Here is an 18,534-nt window from a genome sequence, read left to right as displayed (position 1 = left end):
TACATCTTGTATTTTTGTTTATTTTGTTTGATTCCTCTGGAAGCTTCAGTGGTATTGAAAAAGATATCACCCAGGAAAATTCTGGCTTTCTTGCAGTTTTGTGATGTTGCTTTCCCTTAGGTGTTGTCAGTTTTGATCCATCCAACAAAACTTTCATGTCTGTGTGCTTTCTTCTTCAGCTTCTGGACATCCTCACTGCTTCTTTTGTCACCTGGAGCTTGGCTCTGACCGGGAAGTGCCTTCCAGTTTTGTCCGCTATGTAGATGTGGAATTTGACATGCCCACCACTTCTGCATCCAAAGCCACAGTTCGGTCCATCTCTGTTGAGGACAAGACCAATGTGAGGAAGTGGGTCAACTATTCAGCACACTACAGTTACAAGGTAAAAAATGAGCATGAGGCAATCACCAGGTTACTTTGCATACTTCATTGTTTTGAAAAGTGTGGGCAGATGATAAAATATGATGGGCAGAAGGGGTGAGAATTTGGCACATGCCAGGCTCTGTGCAGCTTATTGATTCCTGGTAAAGCAGCAGTGAATTATTCCTCAGCAAAGACAGAATAAATGTCCTTGCCTTTGCCTTGTGGAAGAGCATTCATACAGCCAGCTACTGGGGATTAGCTGATCCAGTAAGAGTGTGAGCAGGGAGTTTTGCTGCTCTTCACAGCAGCTACACTGGCAGTGTGACAGCAGACAAAAAGATCACAGTTTTCTCTGCTTAAATATTTGATCTTCCTGCCTGCCCTAAGGAGATGAGAAAATGCACTACATATATACCTGCCAAGAATCTCAGTATGCCCAGATTTTCTTGTTAGCTGGTCACTCAGCAGAGGGATTGGCATCCTACCTCCCTTCTTTAAGAGCAATGATGAGAGATACTGAAAAGATTCTCATGGCCAGTCTTTGTAATGGTAATTATAATTACATTTTTATTAGTGTCTTAAATTCCCTGGAGTGGTTCTTATCTTCCTAAATATCCCTTTTAAGAATTAAACATTGGATTATGCCTGAGATTCAGAGATTCTGAAATCTAGAACACTAATGCAGGTGTTCATTTTCTAAGTAAATCTCTGGAAACGATGTAATGCCACTATTGAATTGTAAAACTGTTTGGGTTAGACTGAAAACATTTACTGTATATACAGAAAACACCCTCCTCATCTATTTTTCTTTACAACCCTCACAGTTTACCGAAAGTTTCTTCACCTGAGCAGGACATGAACCACCACTAAGGAAAAATTCTGACTCTTCTGTTTTCCTTTCTCATTACAAATATTCTCCCTCTTTTTCCTCTGCCAGGTTGAAATAGAGCAGAAAAAAAGCTTGAATGAGGATCTGAAGGGAGAAGATACTGCAAATGTCAATGAATGTGCTACACAGTGAAGGAAGATCTGTCTGCTGGTCCCCAGGGGTTGGTCAGATTAACAGTCCTGGAACAAAGGACTTGCAGGGTTTTGACATTTTTCTTTTAAAAAGTATGGAGTACTATTTTAAAAATATGCTCTGAAGAGTATTTTTTTCAGTGTGAAGATCCATACTTTGAGAAAGAGCTCTTTGAGGGTTTGTTTGGTTCAGACCTGTGGGCATTTGCTGGACCTATTTAAGTACAGTTGGGGTGTAGACAAAATGATTTGTATTACAGCCAAGCCAGCCTTTTCTGCCTCTTCATTCTGCCTCTTTCCGCCTTCATCTAAGTTCTGCACTGAGGTATGGTCACCATCAAAGCCAAACCAGAAAGCAGCCTTTATGTCACTTACAATCTTGCCTTTCTTCATTAAGCTTTTCTTTTTTTTTTTTTTTTTTTTTGGGTGCTTGCTTATTTTATCATAGGTAGATTCACTTCCTACTACCAAAAAACCCCAGAAAGCATCAAGTGTAAGATTGTATAAAATCTTGTTTCTGAAGTGGTCAAAAGTGAAAACTCTGAGCATCATTTTGGAGAATCAACAAACTCTGCATCTAAAACATCCTAGATGGCCAAGCACATGAACTAGAGATAGGACAGTTAATCCTGTGGCTGTTCTACTCACCCTCCCCTGTCCCATCCCCTGAAGGACAACATGGCATTCTGCATTCTGCACATTTTCATTGGCTCTGCACAAGTTACAAGAAAGCCTCTGCAATTTCTTAACATTTTTATTTGTTAGTTTAGGCTCTTCTGTTATCTTGACTGAACATTGTTATGGCTGCTAGTAACAGGGAATGTGTATTATAATGGAGGTGATATAGGAGGGACTTCTTTGAGATTAGATCATCCCTGCCTAGTTATATATTTAAGGGAAAAACACTGGGGTTTGGGTTTGTTGAGTTTTTTTAATATGTTTTCTTGGACGGGTGAGGTGGATTGTTACTGAAAATGTCAGAACACGATTATTTTAGTAGAAAATGTTTGCCTTCCTGAAAATCCTTGGAAGCCTGTCCAGCACAGTATTACTTTTATGTTCTATCTTGAACCTCGAACATAATTAACTTGTATCTTTATAAAACACCCACTAACTGGGGCCTAAAGTCTCTTCAAAAATGAACAACAATCTTCCATCATGGAGATGTCTCAGCTGAAAGTAACAGAAAGTCTCAAAACTTCCTTCTAAATAAAAATGCAGAAGGAAAAAATCACTCATTCATATATATTTTCAGAGAAAACAGTGTTCAACTGCTTTCAGACCCATTTCTGTAGTTGTTTCCATGGTTTGCAAAATATTTTCTCTTGAGGTAATTTTAAATGAAAAAAAAAAAGTAATTTATTAAATAACTTATCTTTTGAAAGGTTACTGCTGACTTTAAAAATCACACATTTAGAAAGCCTTGGCAATGTAATTTAAAATCATAATGAATTAAAGCTCTTTTATAAATTAATTTTATTTTACATTTCATACAACAGGAAATTAATATACCCTCAATACTACTTTCACTGTGGCTCCTATAAAAATCACTACAATGTTAAAATCCCAAATAAAACATGAGTGTGGTAGAACTGAAAACAAATTGTACTGATCTTCTAAATGCCTTTTATATGGAATTAAATATCAGGCCTATGTCAGCCTACTGATACATACTTTCACAGGTACACCACTGTAAATATATGAAATCTCACTCCTTGTAGGACTTATTTAATAAGCCTGTAATACTCCATTGCAGGCAGTCCTACTGAAGGCCAGAGAGCTCCCTAGATCACACCATTTAGTACTAAGCATTTGCTACATCCCTTTCTACATGGCAGAATGCTATTAACTATTAAATCTATTAATTATAGAGACTGGATGTGGCACTCAGTGCCATAGTCTAGCAACCACAATGGTGGTTCAAGGGTTGGACTTGATGCTCTCGAGGTCCCTTCCAACCCAGCCAATTCTATGATTCTATGATTCTATCATAGAAGCATTTTGAGATCATCATATTAAAATTACTGATAAAGTGCAAAGAATTGTTATTTATTAAACAATAACTGCTATAGGTTGTGAAATATCTGAGAGCATGTGGCTGAATTTGTGACTGATTCTCAGCTCTGCTACAGGCTGGCTGGGATGAGTTGTGTGGCAACTCCTCTCTACAAAACTCACTCTTCTTTTCAAAGGCATCCAAAGAACTTCTGGGTGCTTTGCCTGTTCTCACTGCAGCTTCCAGTGTGCAGTTTCTGAAGAGGACCAGCCAGAAATCCAACAAAACAAGCTGAAGGAGTGCTGAGATGTTGCTGAGGAAGTGTGAGAAAGTTTTGTGAAAGAAACAGTTGGGAAACTTCCTATTCTAATGGCAGTCTCAGTGGCTGAATTTTTGCCTGTTTTCCCCCAGCCCTTGAAAAGACAAATGAGGAACAGCAAATAAGCACAGTTATATTGTACTCCTTAAAGAGGTGAGAAAATCAAAGAAATATAATTTTTCATCTCTGTTGAATTTAAAATTTTTCAATCTCTCTGCTCCAGCCATAGAATATCTCATGCCCCCAAAGCTTCAAGATGAGCATACAGGAGGAGGCTTCTGTGTTTATTTAACTTCTATACCTCTTCTAAATATTTTTTTTTCCTTAAATTCAAATTTTATGAATGAAAGTGAGAGTATGGGCCTGACTCTGGGCTCTCCTGTAGTTAATTGTACAGCAGAGGTTTTAAAAGTTTCCTGATGAAGTTACACATGCAAAACTGGAGGTGTGTAGTTGTTTATAAAAAAGATATTTTAATCCATTCAGATCTCTGGAGAATAACTTTCTGATGTTTCTGCCACTGAATTTCAAGAGTTTAGGATTAATAGCTCTGTTTCAAAAGATCTTACTTCCTATTGAGATACTAGAGTAAGTAGTTTGAGTAGTATCACCAGGTGTCACCACTGAACATTTTTCTCAGTCCAGCACCATGATGCACGGAGCATTTGAATATGAGGATTCCAAGTGTCCTTTTTGAGGCTTCCACTATTCTTGCTTGATTAAACAGTGCCAATTTTTCAGTGGTAAATTCTGCCACTGTATAAACGTTATGCACATGAAACATGCACTCTTCATCCATAAGGATGCAGAAGTAACTTGGACCAGACTGTTGATGCGGGTGAGAGGGAAAGAGCAGAGTGTTGTCAGCTTTAGAGCAGCAGGAATTATTTAGATAGAAGCTATGTTTGTAATGGGGATGATTATGATTTTTTTTTATCTTGAGGAAAAATACCTTTGCATAGTTTCAGTTTAATACTCCTTTTGAGAAAGATATAATCACTGTCCTTTGGTTTGTTTGAAAGCTTTGTAGTACTTAAGCACTCCATGCAGGAAATGTGGCTTCAAGGTAAGCATGCATCTACTCCCTGCAGCTATTCCACCTTCAACCTTAGTGCTATTTTTCATTATGGTTTTGTTTAATTTTTGTTCTGTGGTAAGACTTGAGGTATTGCAAGGAATTCTCCCTAGAAAAATAAACACTCTTTGATCACAAGGGGAAAAGATGAACAACATCTCTTGGCAGCTGAGCTTATTTTAGTGAATGTCTCTTACATTTATTAACTATAGATACTCTGCTAGCAAAAGAAAATGGGCAAATTCAGAGAAATACTGTGATGATGTTATTTTTGTCCTTTATTTTATTTAGACTCAGCTTTAGTCATCCTATGAGGAAGACAGATTTTAGGTTCTTCATTGTAGCAGCATCATAAGTAACATTGCAGATATAATTTACCTTTTCTGTTGGGTTGCTGGCTGACGTATTTATTTGATAGGACATCCAAGACCTGCTGGTCTACCTGTCCACATGACTTAGTATCTGCTATCATTCCCTCTTTATCATTTACCTCCCAGGATAGGGAGCACTTGCATGCAAAAGAGTATGAAAGCAAGAGGAAAAGGTATACAGAGTTCAGACTGGAAGTACTTGCTCTTTTGCTTGCATTAAATTCTTAGTAATTTCCTTGGCCCTTGAATTCACACAAACTAATCAAGCCTTTGATTCATCACCTCTCTTGCAGAGGGTGAGAAATTCCTTTCAGTGACTCTTAGCAGTTCATGATTATAGCTGTATTCATCACCAAAACTGGCCAGCACAAGAATTTGCAGCACACAGAGATCACTTATGGACAAAGTACTTACCCTCAAATCTTCATCATAAGTTTTTCTGGGATATGAAATTTTGCATGATAATGGGCATAGCTGTTCTGTTCAGCCAACCATCCATCCATCCATCCACCCTCCCATCTGTCCTACCCTCCCTCCCTCTCTCTCTTATACTGGCAGTTGATTCTTTGCACTATTGACATTGATTGGTTCGATGATTATTTTGTAACATGTTCCTACTTTTTGTTTTGTAAAATAAGAAAGTCTATACACTGGCTAACTTTGTAGAAGTGGTTTTTGTGGTTTTTTTTTTTCTTTTTATCAGTTCAACTGGGATGTCATGTTTTGTTTGAACTATGGGAAAACCTAAATAAATGTTAAGATGAAAAAGCATATTCATATTTTCACTGTGAAACTGAAGTTGTGTGTGCTGTACATTATGGTAAGTCAGAAGTCTTGAATTTGTAAGAGGAAAAGGGAGTGTTCTGAATAGCATCTAAAGGATATAAATTAGAAGTAATGGGGTATATACAGAAAAGAGATTATTTCATGTGATCATCCAGACTGAACAATAGACTGTAAAGAAAAGGGAGCAGGCCTAGAGCTTGGGCCACATAAGACACCTGTGGAGCAGTGTGACATAATGCAGAAGAGGATCCAACATTTGAATGAAGCCATCCTGAAACAAACTTAATAGAGAACTGAAGCTTCTGTTCAGTGTGTCTCTTCTACTTCTCTGACCGTTATAGTCAGAAGTACATGTAAGGGCACTGTCTTCCTTTCATCAGAACTGGGTATTCTCATTGACTAGAGAAGATCATATACCCATCATAGGGGCTGCTCAGCATACTCTCCATAGTATGCCTCAGTACAACTGACAGTGAGTCAATCATTTTACAGTATAAGAAAATGGAGGTACTGATGGAATGATGCCTCATGTTCATTAGTCGAGAGTAAATCAGGACAATCAGAAATAAAAGGAGAGTTAATAGAAAGAATCAGGGGCTGTTCGTAACAGCAGTTTATTTACTATAATTCAGATATTCATTGATATTTGGAAATTATTCTATCAAACTGGGAGGTGAGATTATATTAGCCATGACAGCTTGACAATATGCAAAATGTTTTTTTAAAAAGAAAGCTATAGAAACAGCTGAAAGTTTGAAACTTGGGAGCTCTAAGTTCATTGGCACCAGGGCAGTCCTTTGAGAGGAGACAAAACAACAGTGTGCAAGAGATGAAGTCAGAGTGCCAGTGCAACATGTACCCAAACAGAAGATATCACTAGAGTGAGATAGCACAGTCTGGAGACAAAAACTCCACAGTTTTATTTCAGTGCTCTTCCTTGTCATGATTGCCTTACCCTCTAACATGGATACGTTGTAAATTTACGAGTAGGACAAAATCTGCTGAAGGTCAGCTGAGATGAAGGTGAAATAGAAGCAGCACACTGCTTCAGCTTAGGTGCAGGTTTGTGTCAGAGCAGATGTGTCTGAAACTTAAAGCGCTCCAGATCCAGAAAAAATTCCTTCTGTGCAAAGTATTGGAAGCTTAACAAAACCTGCCATTTATAATATGATAGAACAGTATTTTAAACACCAGCTATGAAAGGTGTCTTTCTCAACTCTGAATAATGGGACAGCAAAGTCCGCTGAAGAGGGGTGAATATACCCCTGCCTGCAGCTGCACTGGGGTCTCACAGCAACTGGCAGAGATGTTGGGGGGGGGACGGACTGACCCTTCCCTGGCCTTCTGCTGTCTCACAGCTGCCACTGAGAGCAATCAGCCTGGCCAGAAGAGCTTCTGAAGGGATAGGAGGAATACAGGATGAATACAGCTGAAAATAATTTCATCAGGTGAGAACCTCTCTTGTAAAGGCTTTCCTTGTGCAGGACAGAAAGGGACCTCTATTACTCTGTGTAGAAGCAAAGAAATTTGTTTTGGGCATAGACTGTTCAACAATTCTATTAATACAGAGAGAACTCAGATTAGAAAGGAATGGAATGGAAAAACCTCCACAGATGCAGGCAGACCTGTAGAGGAATTCTGTTTTCTCATCAAGAGAAAAAGCAAAATTCCATACAGCTTTCAACCAAGAGATTTACAGAGTTCAATCACTACAGCATCCTTTGTCCCAACCTCCCTTTTATCAAAATCTTGCTTAAATTTCACTGCATCAATCAGCAGGTTGTTTTTTTTTTTCTTTCCCCCCAAGCTATTATAGGTGCCCTTTGCAGGAATAAATGTCCCTGGCAGTCGGGAAGTTGACAGCTGGCATAGGAGGAACAACAAGGAAAGTGTGGGTGGCAAAATAAGATTTACTGAAGTTACAGTCTCAACAGAGAAGGATGTGTGCTAATAACTCACAAAGTGCTGAGACAACTCAGGAACTACATAAAAAATGTGACTTAGGGAGTCACAGTCTACAGACACTGACCAAGGAACAAAGGAAAAATTAGTCAATAAAAAATTAATTATTAATATTAGTATTATGAAAGATTGAAAGGTTTGCAAACAAATAGAATTGGACTTGGAGCTCATCCAAATTGTCAAAATCAACCCTAAAATTGTATAGTCAGGGGATATAAAAGACACAGGATGGTGAAGAGATGAGTTGACATTTCTGCCCAGTAAGCTGTGGGTTTGAGCTATGAGTCCCACCTGGAGAAGTGAACTACATATTGATAAGATGTGTCTTCACACACCCCAGGTTCACTGGAGTTAAGGGACTGTTATTCTCTCGGGGTCACAGAAAGCTGCCAGGTTTTTGCTTGGACTACCCAGTGCATTGAGCAGACTCAATGAAACACAAATCTGACCAGTTTTCAGGACCCTGAAGCCCATGCAAAATTTGGACTGTTGTTGACACACTGACAACCAGTTAGATCTCAGAACTGGGTGTATCTTCTGTATCAGAGAATCATAGAATGGTTTAGGTTGAAAGGGACCTTAAGGATCTGCCATGGGCAGGGACATCTCCCACTGCACCAGGTTGCTCAGAGCCCCATCGAGCCTGGCCTTGAGGAAAGGGGATAGTCACAAATTCCCTGGACAAGCTGTGCCAGTGTCTCACCACCTTCATAGTAAAGAATTTCTTCCTGATACGTAACCTAGATCTCCTCTCTTCTACTTTAAAGCCTGTAAGAGGATAACTTCTACTATTGCTTATTAAAAACCAAAAGCATATGTGTATGTTGGGTAGGTATGCGTAGACCCACACAATTAATCATTGTATGATGGGAAGAACAGCAGTTCGACCTTTTTATTTTCTGGCTACTCTTTAGAAGCCAGACACCCTCCCTTAGCCCTGGTGAGGCTGTCTGAGTCTGGGCAACCATGACCACAATTCCTATCTGGTAAACCCCTATGCAGCTGCTGCCTCATCTTGGAAGTACTGAAATTCCCAGGAGCCAGCATAAATTTGCATGAAAGATGTCTATGTACACCTGTTGTTCTGTCTATGCCTCAAACTCCCATAGCCCTGGACAGTTACACAGCCACATCCAGACTGAGTTTTCAAGGCAAGAATTCTCCTACTTTCCCTCTCTCAACGATTTAATTTGCAGCCATGCTCAGAATGAGCACAATGTGGTACAGACCTGGTTAGAGGACTGCACTGCAGCTAAGCAAATGGTGCTTGGCTCCCATTCTCTTCCTTGTTTGAGGCTACCTAGAGGGCTGGGACACTGGGGGAGGCAGCTCAAGACTGAACAGATGGACTGAAGACTTCAAGGGCTTAGAGTACTGACCAGATTTGTCAGCTCTTGACTGCAGTTTCTGAAATGCTGTTGAGCAGATTATGGAAATAGTGCTTGGAGCAGGAAGTAGACACTAGACCTGCCCTCTCCTTCCACACAAATTTATTTCTCTGCTGAGCTTACTGAACCCAGAAGACCTGCTGCCCTGTGAAAGTACTTCATAGGAGAAGTAATAGGGCCATTTGAGGATAGGGCCTTACCTGTTTGCTGAGATGTTATGGAAATAGGAATGTTCAAATACTTCCTTGCGCTGCATTTTTTAAGAAGTAATTTGTATAAAAGGTTTCCTTTCTGAAACAAATTGACGCTTCCATATTAGGGCCTGGCAAGAATAGAACTGTATGTCTTTGAAATAAACCCCTTACGGCATGGGGACAGTTTTCTTTCCCAGCATCCACACAAAGCACATGAAAATCAGTTTCAACCTGTCCTGAAGTATTTTCTTACACAATTTTTAGATTTAAGAAAAAGATGTACTTGTTACTGATTTTCAGCTTATGTTAATCATTTAATATTTACTATGTGTTATGAACCAGCTTCTGTAGAAATTACAGCAAACTCTTAATCAGAGTGCTACTATACAACTTCAGCACAAAGAGGAACATTTTGAAAATATATTTTTCTGATTTATTGTTTTTTCGCTGGGGTTACTATACTGGCATGGGAGTTCTAACTCCCTCTTGTGGCTACATCTTTTACCGTTCATCTGGGAAAAGAAACATTTACAGTGCAGTCACAGCCAGAGTTCATTGTAGTTACCTTCCTGATACAAGCATCCTCCTCGGGTTTGCTAGAAAATCCCCATTATGTTGGGAATTTCCCATAGAAAACTTTTATACCTAAGGAACAGGTTCTTTTTCACTTTCATGTGGGAACAACTGAACGTGTTTGATAAAATCAATGATAATTCATGCTGGTTGCATTTTGTAATGGATTTTGAATGTCAGAATTCAAGTGAGCCAAATGTATGAACTAGGAGTTACCAAGACATATTCCAGGCTATGTGATATTTTCAAGTAGTGCTAGAAAGTCTAGGCAATTAACTTTGCAATAAACTGCTTTGTTGCCACAAACCTGCAAAAACTTATGGCCTATGCATTTTAGGATACCACTTTGTCCTCCCTATGTCCTGTAATTTAAAAGAATCACATAATCCTTTCCAAACACTGAGAAATTAACCTATCTGAAGAACTACATGAAATAAAATATTATAGCTCTCACATAAGAAGCTAAGATAGCCTTAAATAGCTGCCTTGGTCTGATAGATCCCCAGCTGAATGCAGATCTAATGTCCTTCCATTGTTTCCCTAACCCAGAAGAACATCTTATCCCTTCATGGTCCTTAGCCAACATATAGCTTTGTAGCATTATTCACCTTGAATGTCTGTGCCCTTGTGTTCTTCATTCCTTAGCAATTTCCAGTGATAGCAAAATAGCACATTGCCCGCCACAACACTCAGAACAAGGTGTGAGTTGTGTCTTTGCTGCTGGAAACTGGGCAGGAGGGATCTGGAAATTTATAGCAGAGGTCTCCAGTAATAGAAAAAGAATAAACTGCACAGCTTAAATGCTACTGCTGGTCTTGCTTTGTTAGATCTAAAAGAAAGTGACTGTTGTAGTTCTGCACCACTCTTACTTACGCATCTTCCAACTTCGTCTCCAGTTTCAGCTGGCTTTGCTTGCAGGGCAAAGGGACTTGCTTTGACCACTCATATGGTGATATGGGTAGAGATTATTTTCACTTTGGCTTTGAAGGCACTGTCCTCTGCTTCAGGTTAGATCATACCCATCAGCACCTCCTTGGTAACTGGCCAGTGAAAATATTCATGGGACCTGAGCCCAGCCCCCTGCAGACCCTGCCATGGTCTTGCAGCAGCTGCAAGTTCTTGGGAAAAGTAATTCCTGGTGCCTACAGACCACATACAACAAAGGTTGTGCTGGGCTCTCACCCTGTAACCATTAATACTGCATCTGCATCTGGCCAAGTGGGTCAGAGTATGGATCAGTCTTTCCAGCACAAATGCAGCTGCCTGAAAATTCCATAAACTGGAAGTTCTGTTTTCTGCACATCATAAGCTCTGCCCACAGTATAAACTGTGCTAGGAAAATTGCAGGTATAATGAATGCAATGATGCCTCCCTAAAAATGTTTTCTTTCAAGAGACACAGACATGCTGACCACTGATCTGCCTAGACCAGGTCTATGGGAGAAATGAAATGGCGGATGACAGTCATATTGCAAAGCTAGGAAGATTTGTAGTAGGTGATGGTTAAAATGGAAAACCAATCTTCCATCTAAAGCAGCAAAGCAGGGAGTAGGAACAAGCAGCTGTGAAAAAATGTGAGCTCTGGTCTACAAGTGCAACTTCAGGTTTTTTTTATGTTTGGTGCTGTCAAAATCTCGGTATGCCCAAGACTCCCAGGTTACACATCACGTAGCGGAAGACTCAAGCGGAGAGGAGCTCTGCAAATGAGTCAGGTTATAAATGGCCATAAAGAGTCCCATAATGCCATTACAGGATGAGATGGGTTGGCTTCTTCCTGCTGCTTTCCTTTCCATGAAAGCCAGAGACTCGGACTGGCCAGCCACCCTCACACTGGTACAGCTCTGGCAGTTAATTAGCCCAGCATGGGAACTGCACATTAAGGGCTCAAAGCCACAGGGTGGCCACAACTGAGTTCATGTTCACTGTTCCTGGCTGGGAAGACTAATTACAGCCAAAACTGAACTGCCATTGTTTCCTGCTAATTCAGCTGGGTCCTGTGAAAAAAGTAACCCTAAGATTCACCTAGGAAAAACAAACAAACAAAAAAAGAATTGTCTTGTCTGCCTGATGGCATGATGCCTCCCATGCTGAGTCCCAGAGAAGAGATACGATCACTCCTGAATAGCCAGTAAAGTATAGGGCACACACATGTTTTTTCCATGTTTTACCTGACCCTTAGCAAGTCAGAAGCTATTGTGGTTTGCAAGTGGAAGCAAAGCCACTCGCTTAGGTGCAGGAACAGAGATACAGAGTGGGAGGCAGGGAGCATCCAAAGAGGAGCAAACGTGCTTTGCACAAGAGCACTTCCAGTTTGAATATGTGGCCATGGGACAATCCACTGAGTAAACTACCACAGCACGTCCCTGCTTGGCATGGCTGCCTGTGGTGCAGTCCTCCACCCTGCCAGATCTGTGAAGAAAACCCAGGCTACACACACACACACACACACACACACACACAGAGTCACACAGACACAGACACAGACACAGACACACACTCTCCTGAAGGAATCACAGGGTTATCATGCACACAGACCAGCACCATGCCATAGTTACATGCTGTATATTTGTATTCTGGCATGTTCTAGGGTGACTATTTTATCCAAAGTCACCACAGGGAGCCTGAGGTATATAAATATTGTGAAGCCACACTATATAGATAGCTTTGTGCAAATTTTCCTCTATTAATATTTCACTCCCTGATGCCTGTTTATACCAGGAATAACTTTGCTGAAGTGAATTCAACTTTGCTGTAGACCTTTGCACACCATAGCCACTGGCTAGAATATATGGCAGTAATCACTAAAAACATTTACAGAATCACAGAAAAGTTTGGGTTGGACGGGACCTTAAAGATCCTCTAGTGCCACTCCCCCTGCATGGGCAGGGACACCTCCCACCAGACCAGGCTGGTCAAAGCCCCATCCAGCCTGGTCTTGAACACTTCCAGTGAGGGGCACCCACACCATCCATGGGCAGCCTGTTCGGTGTCTCAGCACCCACACACCAAATCAGCGTGCTAGGTAAAGCTTTGCTTTACAGCCAACATGCAGGATGTGGCAGGTAGAGAGAACGTAATTGGTACTTTAAGTGCAGATTGTTTGTTACATGATTTCTTTGCTGCTCGGCTCCATGGATCAGAGCCAGCAATATTTTGGCTGTAGTCAAAACCCCCATCACAGTTGATTAGCTGTGATTCGTAACAGTCCCAGTCCAAGTGATTAATGTTACTACTTAAAAAGCACTTAAGCACGGTAGTACTCACAGAAGGTGTAACTTCAAGGTACTCCTTTACACTTCCTACAGTCAGGCTCTAGCCTTTAGAATTTTAGGGGCTTTTTTTAGTTATTGAAGAACCAGTACTCTTCATTCAAATCATGATTCATTCATTAGAGACCTAAGAATTAGGCTAATTATGTGAAAAATAAAGGGGTGGTCCCTGCCCTGAGACCAGTAATCTTCCTACTACAGGCATTATAGCTTGCTTACAGCAAGCGGGCTGTGCATTTAAGTAATGGCCAATTCTTCTTCAACAAAAGGAAGCCTGGAGACTTTTCTACATAACAAAGCGTTTGGCAACCATGTTGTTTTGAAGTATTTCCTCCTCTGGTCACTTATTTCTACTCCTGTCAGCTCTTTCAATGGAACTAACACATCTTTTGTGGGGCTTCCCTATGAACCAGATCAGGAAACTGATCCAGGTTAAAAATTAGCCAGCACAGGAAAAAAAAAAAAAATGGCACAGCAAGGAACTGGCACAACTGCAAAAGCAGAACGTGGTGGCACAGGGACAGAATGAGCATACAGCAGTATGGGAAGGAAATCCGAACGCCTGAAATCCTCATTATCACTGAATGCTTGGGGGTCGTGGGAACCACGGGGTCAGTGTCTCAATTAAGCTTTGCCTTTACGAACTGAATTTAGTTTTGTCCACCAGAGACATGAAAGACACAATCTCCACTCCACAAATCTGTGACAGCAGAAACCTCTGCTAAGGTGTAAATGAACACAACACGTGGCAACAGCCAAGAAAAGAGCTTGCTGCCTCCTCCAGCTGTAACTGGCCACTTTATTAGAAAGAACTGATAGACAGACCCTGGTACAGCTGGATTAAGTAATTTTTTTTTTTGAGGGATGGGCTGATGGAGACTAAAAGTCAATTCCTTAAACCGAAATGGCACAAGTGGTTCTAGAAAGGGAATAATTTTGCAAAATCCAATATGGGGTTTATGTGTAAAACAGAGAGGGAACTGTGGTTCTGCTGGAGAAGAAATCCTGCTGTTGACGGGGAAGGATCTAGAAATTAGTAGCAGGATAAGCACAAAGTCTTCTGGTGGGTGTACAGGCCTCTGGGTTTTCTGGTATTGTTCCTCAGTCTTTGAAGGCCTGAAAGGTCTGTTGGAGATACAGGAGAGCAGAATGATGGAACTGTACTAGCTGATCACCTGCTAACATAATCTTCTGTGAAGGTGCAATTTATTATTTTGTTTGGAGGAGGGAAGGTGGCTTCCTGATGTTCGTAGCTGTCTGGTTTTGACTGTATAACTAAATACATAGCTTTATTATCCTGTTTAGACATGCCCTAATGAGAACGGTGTGTAAATGTTGTTTTCAAACAGCTGTATGTATTCTAACAGTAAACAGTCTTAGTCTGTATTAAAAAAAAAATGCTTATGCTTCTGACTTGGCTTGAGTAACCACTTGGTAAGAACAGAGGAAGCCTGAGACTAATCATGAAATCAAAGCCTAATGAAACCAATCTTCTCTGAAGGCCCTGCCTGCTTTAGCACTTTAAGGTGAGAATTTGATGAAACATTTATGTCTGCCCTCTGAAAGGCTGTTAGAGAAAAGAAGTTTTGCTCTAGAATGATAAGGTTTGGTTCTCTGTGGGATGTGAGGAGGGCAGTTGAATTGTACATATGTTATACTCCTAAAAGATGTCACTGTGCTTTGAAAAAGTGTATTGTTGTGCTTCAAATTTTAGATGTGAGAGCATTAACATCTAGAAAAACAGAGATGCCTTGAAATAAGGGTGATGGGAACTATTTAATTCTATTTCTGCCTTGCTTAAAAACAGGGTTTTGGGGGGGGTGAATAGTGGAAATCTAGTGCTGAAGGCAAGAGGAGTATGTTTACTGGCTTTTTGCTTCCAGCTTCTAGATCATGCCATGCAGGCTGTTAGAAGGAAAATGCCACTCAATATATACATATTTAATATATTTTATTTAAAGACTTTATAAAATACCTGCACAATGTCTGAATATCACAGAAGGTCCGTTCTGTCTCACCATCTTGTCTGACTCCTGAGGGCTGCTTGCATTCCCAAAAGGTTTGGTATGAGGTGTCTGTTGTTAACTTCTGCCTGGTTTGGATTGTGACTTGGGCCACTATTTTTCTTATCTCTGTAGGGACACTTAAAAATGCAACAACAAAAAAAAACAAACCCAAAACCCCACAACATTTTATGAAATTAATTCTAATTAATGTTATACTCTCTCATTCAGTGAGTGGAAGCAGCAAGAGTGAGTTAAACATAGAGGTGAATGTGAGCCATGTGTGAGTGTAACTTCAGCTTAATCTCCTGTTAATATTTGCTAGATTTACTTGGTTTTGTGTATGCTCCTGTGCTATCCTTTTAACAAACCCTGTTGCAATTTGAAGTTAAATGTGTATCTCCTCATTCTTCTGGAAAGCTGTAGTTTCAAAGACTGGGGCAGAAAGCTGATTTACTGTTACACTGCTATAATGCCTAAGCCATCTGAAAAGTGTTCATTGGCTTAGCTAGTTTTTGAAGAGTGCAATATCCTGATACTGTATGTTGTCTTCATGGCTACAGGGGGAGACTCTGACAGCACAACAGCAGACTGGTAATGTCCACACGATTTACAATGACAAATTGGGAAGGCGTGGAGGTGGTAAAAGCCTCATTCTGATACCTATGTTAAGGTTTACAGTCCTGTAACATAGTTAAGACCAATTTTTGTTTCCTTGCTTAATTGCCTGTCCCCCCCAGTCTGGCAGGGGAACCAGTCGATACTGATCACACTTAAGAAGCTTTTCTGCTTTTCAAGAACTAAAAAATTATAAACCACTGTGTCAGCAACACCTTATACCAGCTACTCTGTGCTTTGCTGTTTGGTCTGAAATGTTTTCCAAGAGCAATGAGGGCACACTCTTACTGGTCAGGTACTGAGCTCTCTGGGTATAGCAGATCAAGCATATCCATTATTTGCTCTTGGGAGACAGAAGAGTATCTTCAGATTGTTATTATTTTTATAATTTTCAGATTAACCAAAAAAACTCCATTTAAAAAGAGCCACAAATAAAAACTGAAGATCACTTCAGTTTAATGTATTTTGACTTCACATCAAGATTGTGTGGTTCTCATTTTTCAGATGGATTGCTAGCTGGTGGCTTCTAGTTGCCATCACAGGTACTTAACACCTCTGAGTTTCTAGATCCAAGTGTCTCCTCCTGCCCATTAGGAAAAAGTTACACATCAGTCATCCCCTTGCAAAGAATCTCCTTTAAAGCTACACTGTGAAGCACAAGGCATTAGTACTTGCCAAGAACTCTTGAACAGAAGTGCAATCAACACCAAAATTTATTCTCTGCTCTCCCTCCCCCTCTCTTCCTACTCATAACTTCAAAAATCTCTCTTCTAAAAGATGTAGTTCTCTGATGGACCACAAAGGAGATAACTAAAACTACCTCCATATCCTAGCCCTTTTTATTAGCTTATCAAGGTACTGCTCTGCTTCTGATACTAACAGGACAGAATGATCCAGGGCTCTCAAAGTAGACTATGTGCCTCTGAGTGCCAAGTGTGGGCTATAAAAGACGATTTGTTTGCCCTTGTCTCAAACCTTTGCTAGAAAAATAAAGGTTACTGCACATAAGTCTGTGAGGGAATTTTTTTTTTTAATTTGTCCCTCTAGCACATGAATGCTCAGCTTTTGATCTCGTGCACAAATGTACTTTTCCCTGCACTATTCCATCTTAGGCATAATTTTTGTGCTCAAGCAGAGAGTTTATGCAAATGTCATTGTCTTTGCTCTGGGTATAGTGTCCATCATCCCTGAAGAGTTCAAAACTAGACAGTACAAGGGCTAAAACAGAAGTGTCCGGCCAACAGTAAAGCTGACATTTTTACTGAGACTGGTAAAAATGAAGCCACCCTGAGCTGTCAGTGATAGAAACCTTAGGGAGAAAGAAGACAAACAGGATAACACACAAACTTGATATAATTCATGCCTGACTGGTAAACAAATGAAAACACTGGCAGAAAAACAGTTAACTATAAAAGTAATGCTGTTGTGTAGCTTATGTCTGCTGATACTGTCCTGATTATCAGTGTTGCTACTGCACCATACATAAACAGGTATGTTATTCCAGCCTAACAAAATGCTAAATGAAGTAGAATCCTATCACATTGATACAGGCAGATTAGACACCAGAGAGAAACGAGGTGAACAGGCTCCAGTGAGTGGCTAATTCTCCCCAAGCAGCAGCTGAATTGCCATGAATTAGATGGACCATTAGTCTGACTCAATGGGGCATTTCTCATGAGGGCTTGATTTTGTTCCATATTCTGTAGAGGCACTCGGGAGGTTTGCAGTGGTGTGGCACTGAAAAACTGTGGCAGGGGCACACACCTTCTGGGAAGACAGAGGTGGCACACACCTTCCGTGAAGACAGTCTGCAGCTGGAAAGGAGCATGATTCTGGACTGAGCCATTACTGCTATCATGCCCATTTGTTATTTTTTTTTTAATTATTCAGTAAGCCACTCTGAAAAACAGGGAAGAGGTTCTAGGGAAGGGAATTGTAGCTATCCAGTGCCTCATGCTGTAAAGAAGAAGAGTATGAATGGCAACCTGATTCCTTCCTGGTGGCATGCCAGTCACTTCAGCAGTTTCACTTCACAGCGAAGTACAAACTCTTTGGAAGAGATTACCACCTGGAATCAGAGGCACTGGAAGCCAGGTAACACTAGCACCTCAGTCAGTCCCAGTAGTTCATCCATCACACCATGAATTACAGCTTCTGAGGGGCCAGACTCTTCAGTCGTGTTGGCTGTGCTATGTAGGTGGAAAACTTCTGCAAAAAAGCTGAAGTTTAACAGATGAGAATGGTCCAACTCTGCAAACTATGCTATTTTTCGGCCCGAGCTCCAGCAGCACACACAGTGAACAGTGGTTTCATCATCCGGCCCACTGTAAACCAGTCATGTCCCCATATAAAGTCTGCACTCCAGAAGTGAATTACTGTAGAAGTGAAGGATCCAAAGGAGTGGGATGGAAAGTTCCTCTGTACCAACAAACTCTCTCCCATCAAAAGAGGACAGGTCTTTCCTTGTAGCTCGGGCTACTTACTAGGTGGGACTTCAGGCTGAAGGGAACATAACAAGTGTAGTCTGTAGCACAGTACTGGAGCTGTAACCAGCTGTCCCTTGTCCAGGGAGACAAAATTAACAGCAACTTTTCTTAT

At 40.7% G+C, this 18,534-nt stretch overlaps 1 protein-coding gene across 7 annotated transcripts in view; it reads left to right on the top strand.

Annotated features, from left to right (window-relative positions):
- The window catches only part of STON2 (stonin 2), a 77,575-nt gene extending 71,638 nt beyond the window's left edge, over positions 1-5,937 (top strand). For 6 of the 7 annotated variants that reach the window (XM_030452595.1, XM_030452597.1, XM_030452600.1 and 3 more), the window contains 2 exons: positions 180-382; positions 1,832-5,937. In XM_030452595.1, coding sequence (XP_030308455.1) covers positions 180-382; positions 1,832-1,990 — 362 coding nt within the window. In that variant the 3' untranslated portion in view covers positions 1,991-5,937. Of the gene's footprint in view, positions 1-179; positions 383-1,300 lie in introns of all 7 variants that reach the window. The other variant, XM_030452596.1, reaches the window with a different exon arrangement.
- Positions 5,938-18,534: the final 12,597 nt, after the last annotated feature.

The sequence above is a fragment of the Calypte anna genome, chromosome 5A (genome assembly GCF_003957555.1).
Source record: "Calypte anna isolate BGI_N300 chromosome 5A, bCalAnn1_v1.p, whole genome shotgun sequence".
NCBI classification, from domain to species: domain Eukaryota; kingdom Metazoa; phylum Chordata; class Aves; order Apodiformes; family Trochilidae; genus Calypte; species Calypte anna.
The sequence above is the reverse complement of the archived record's forward strand: the minus strand, read 5'-3'. Positions and strand labels throughout refer to the sequence as shown.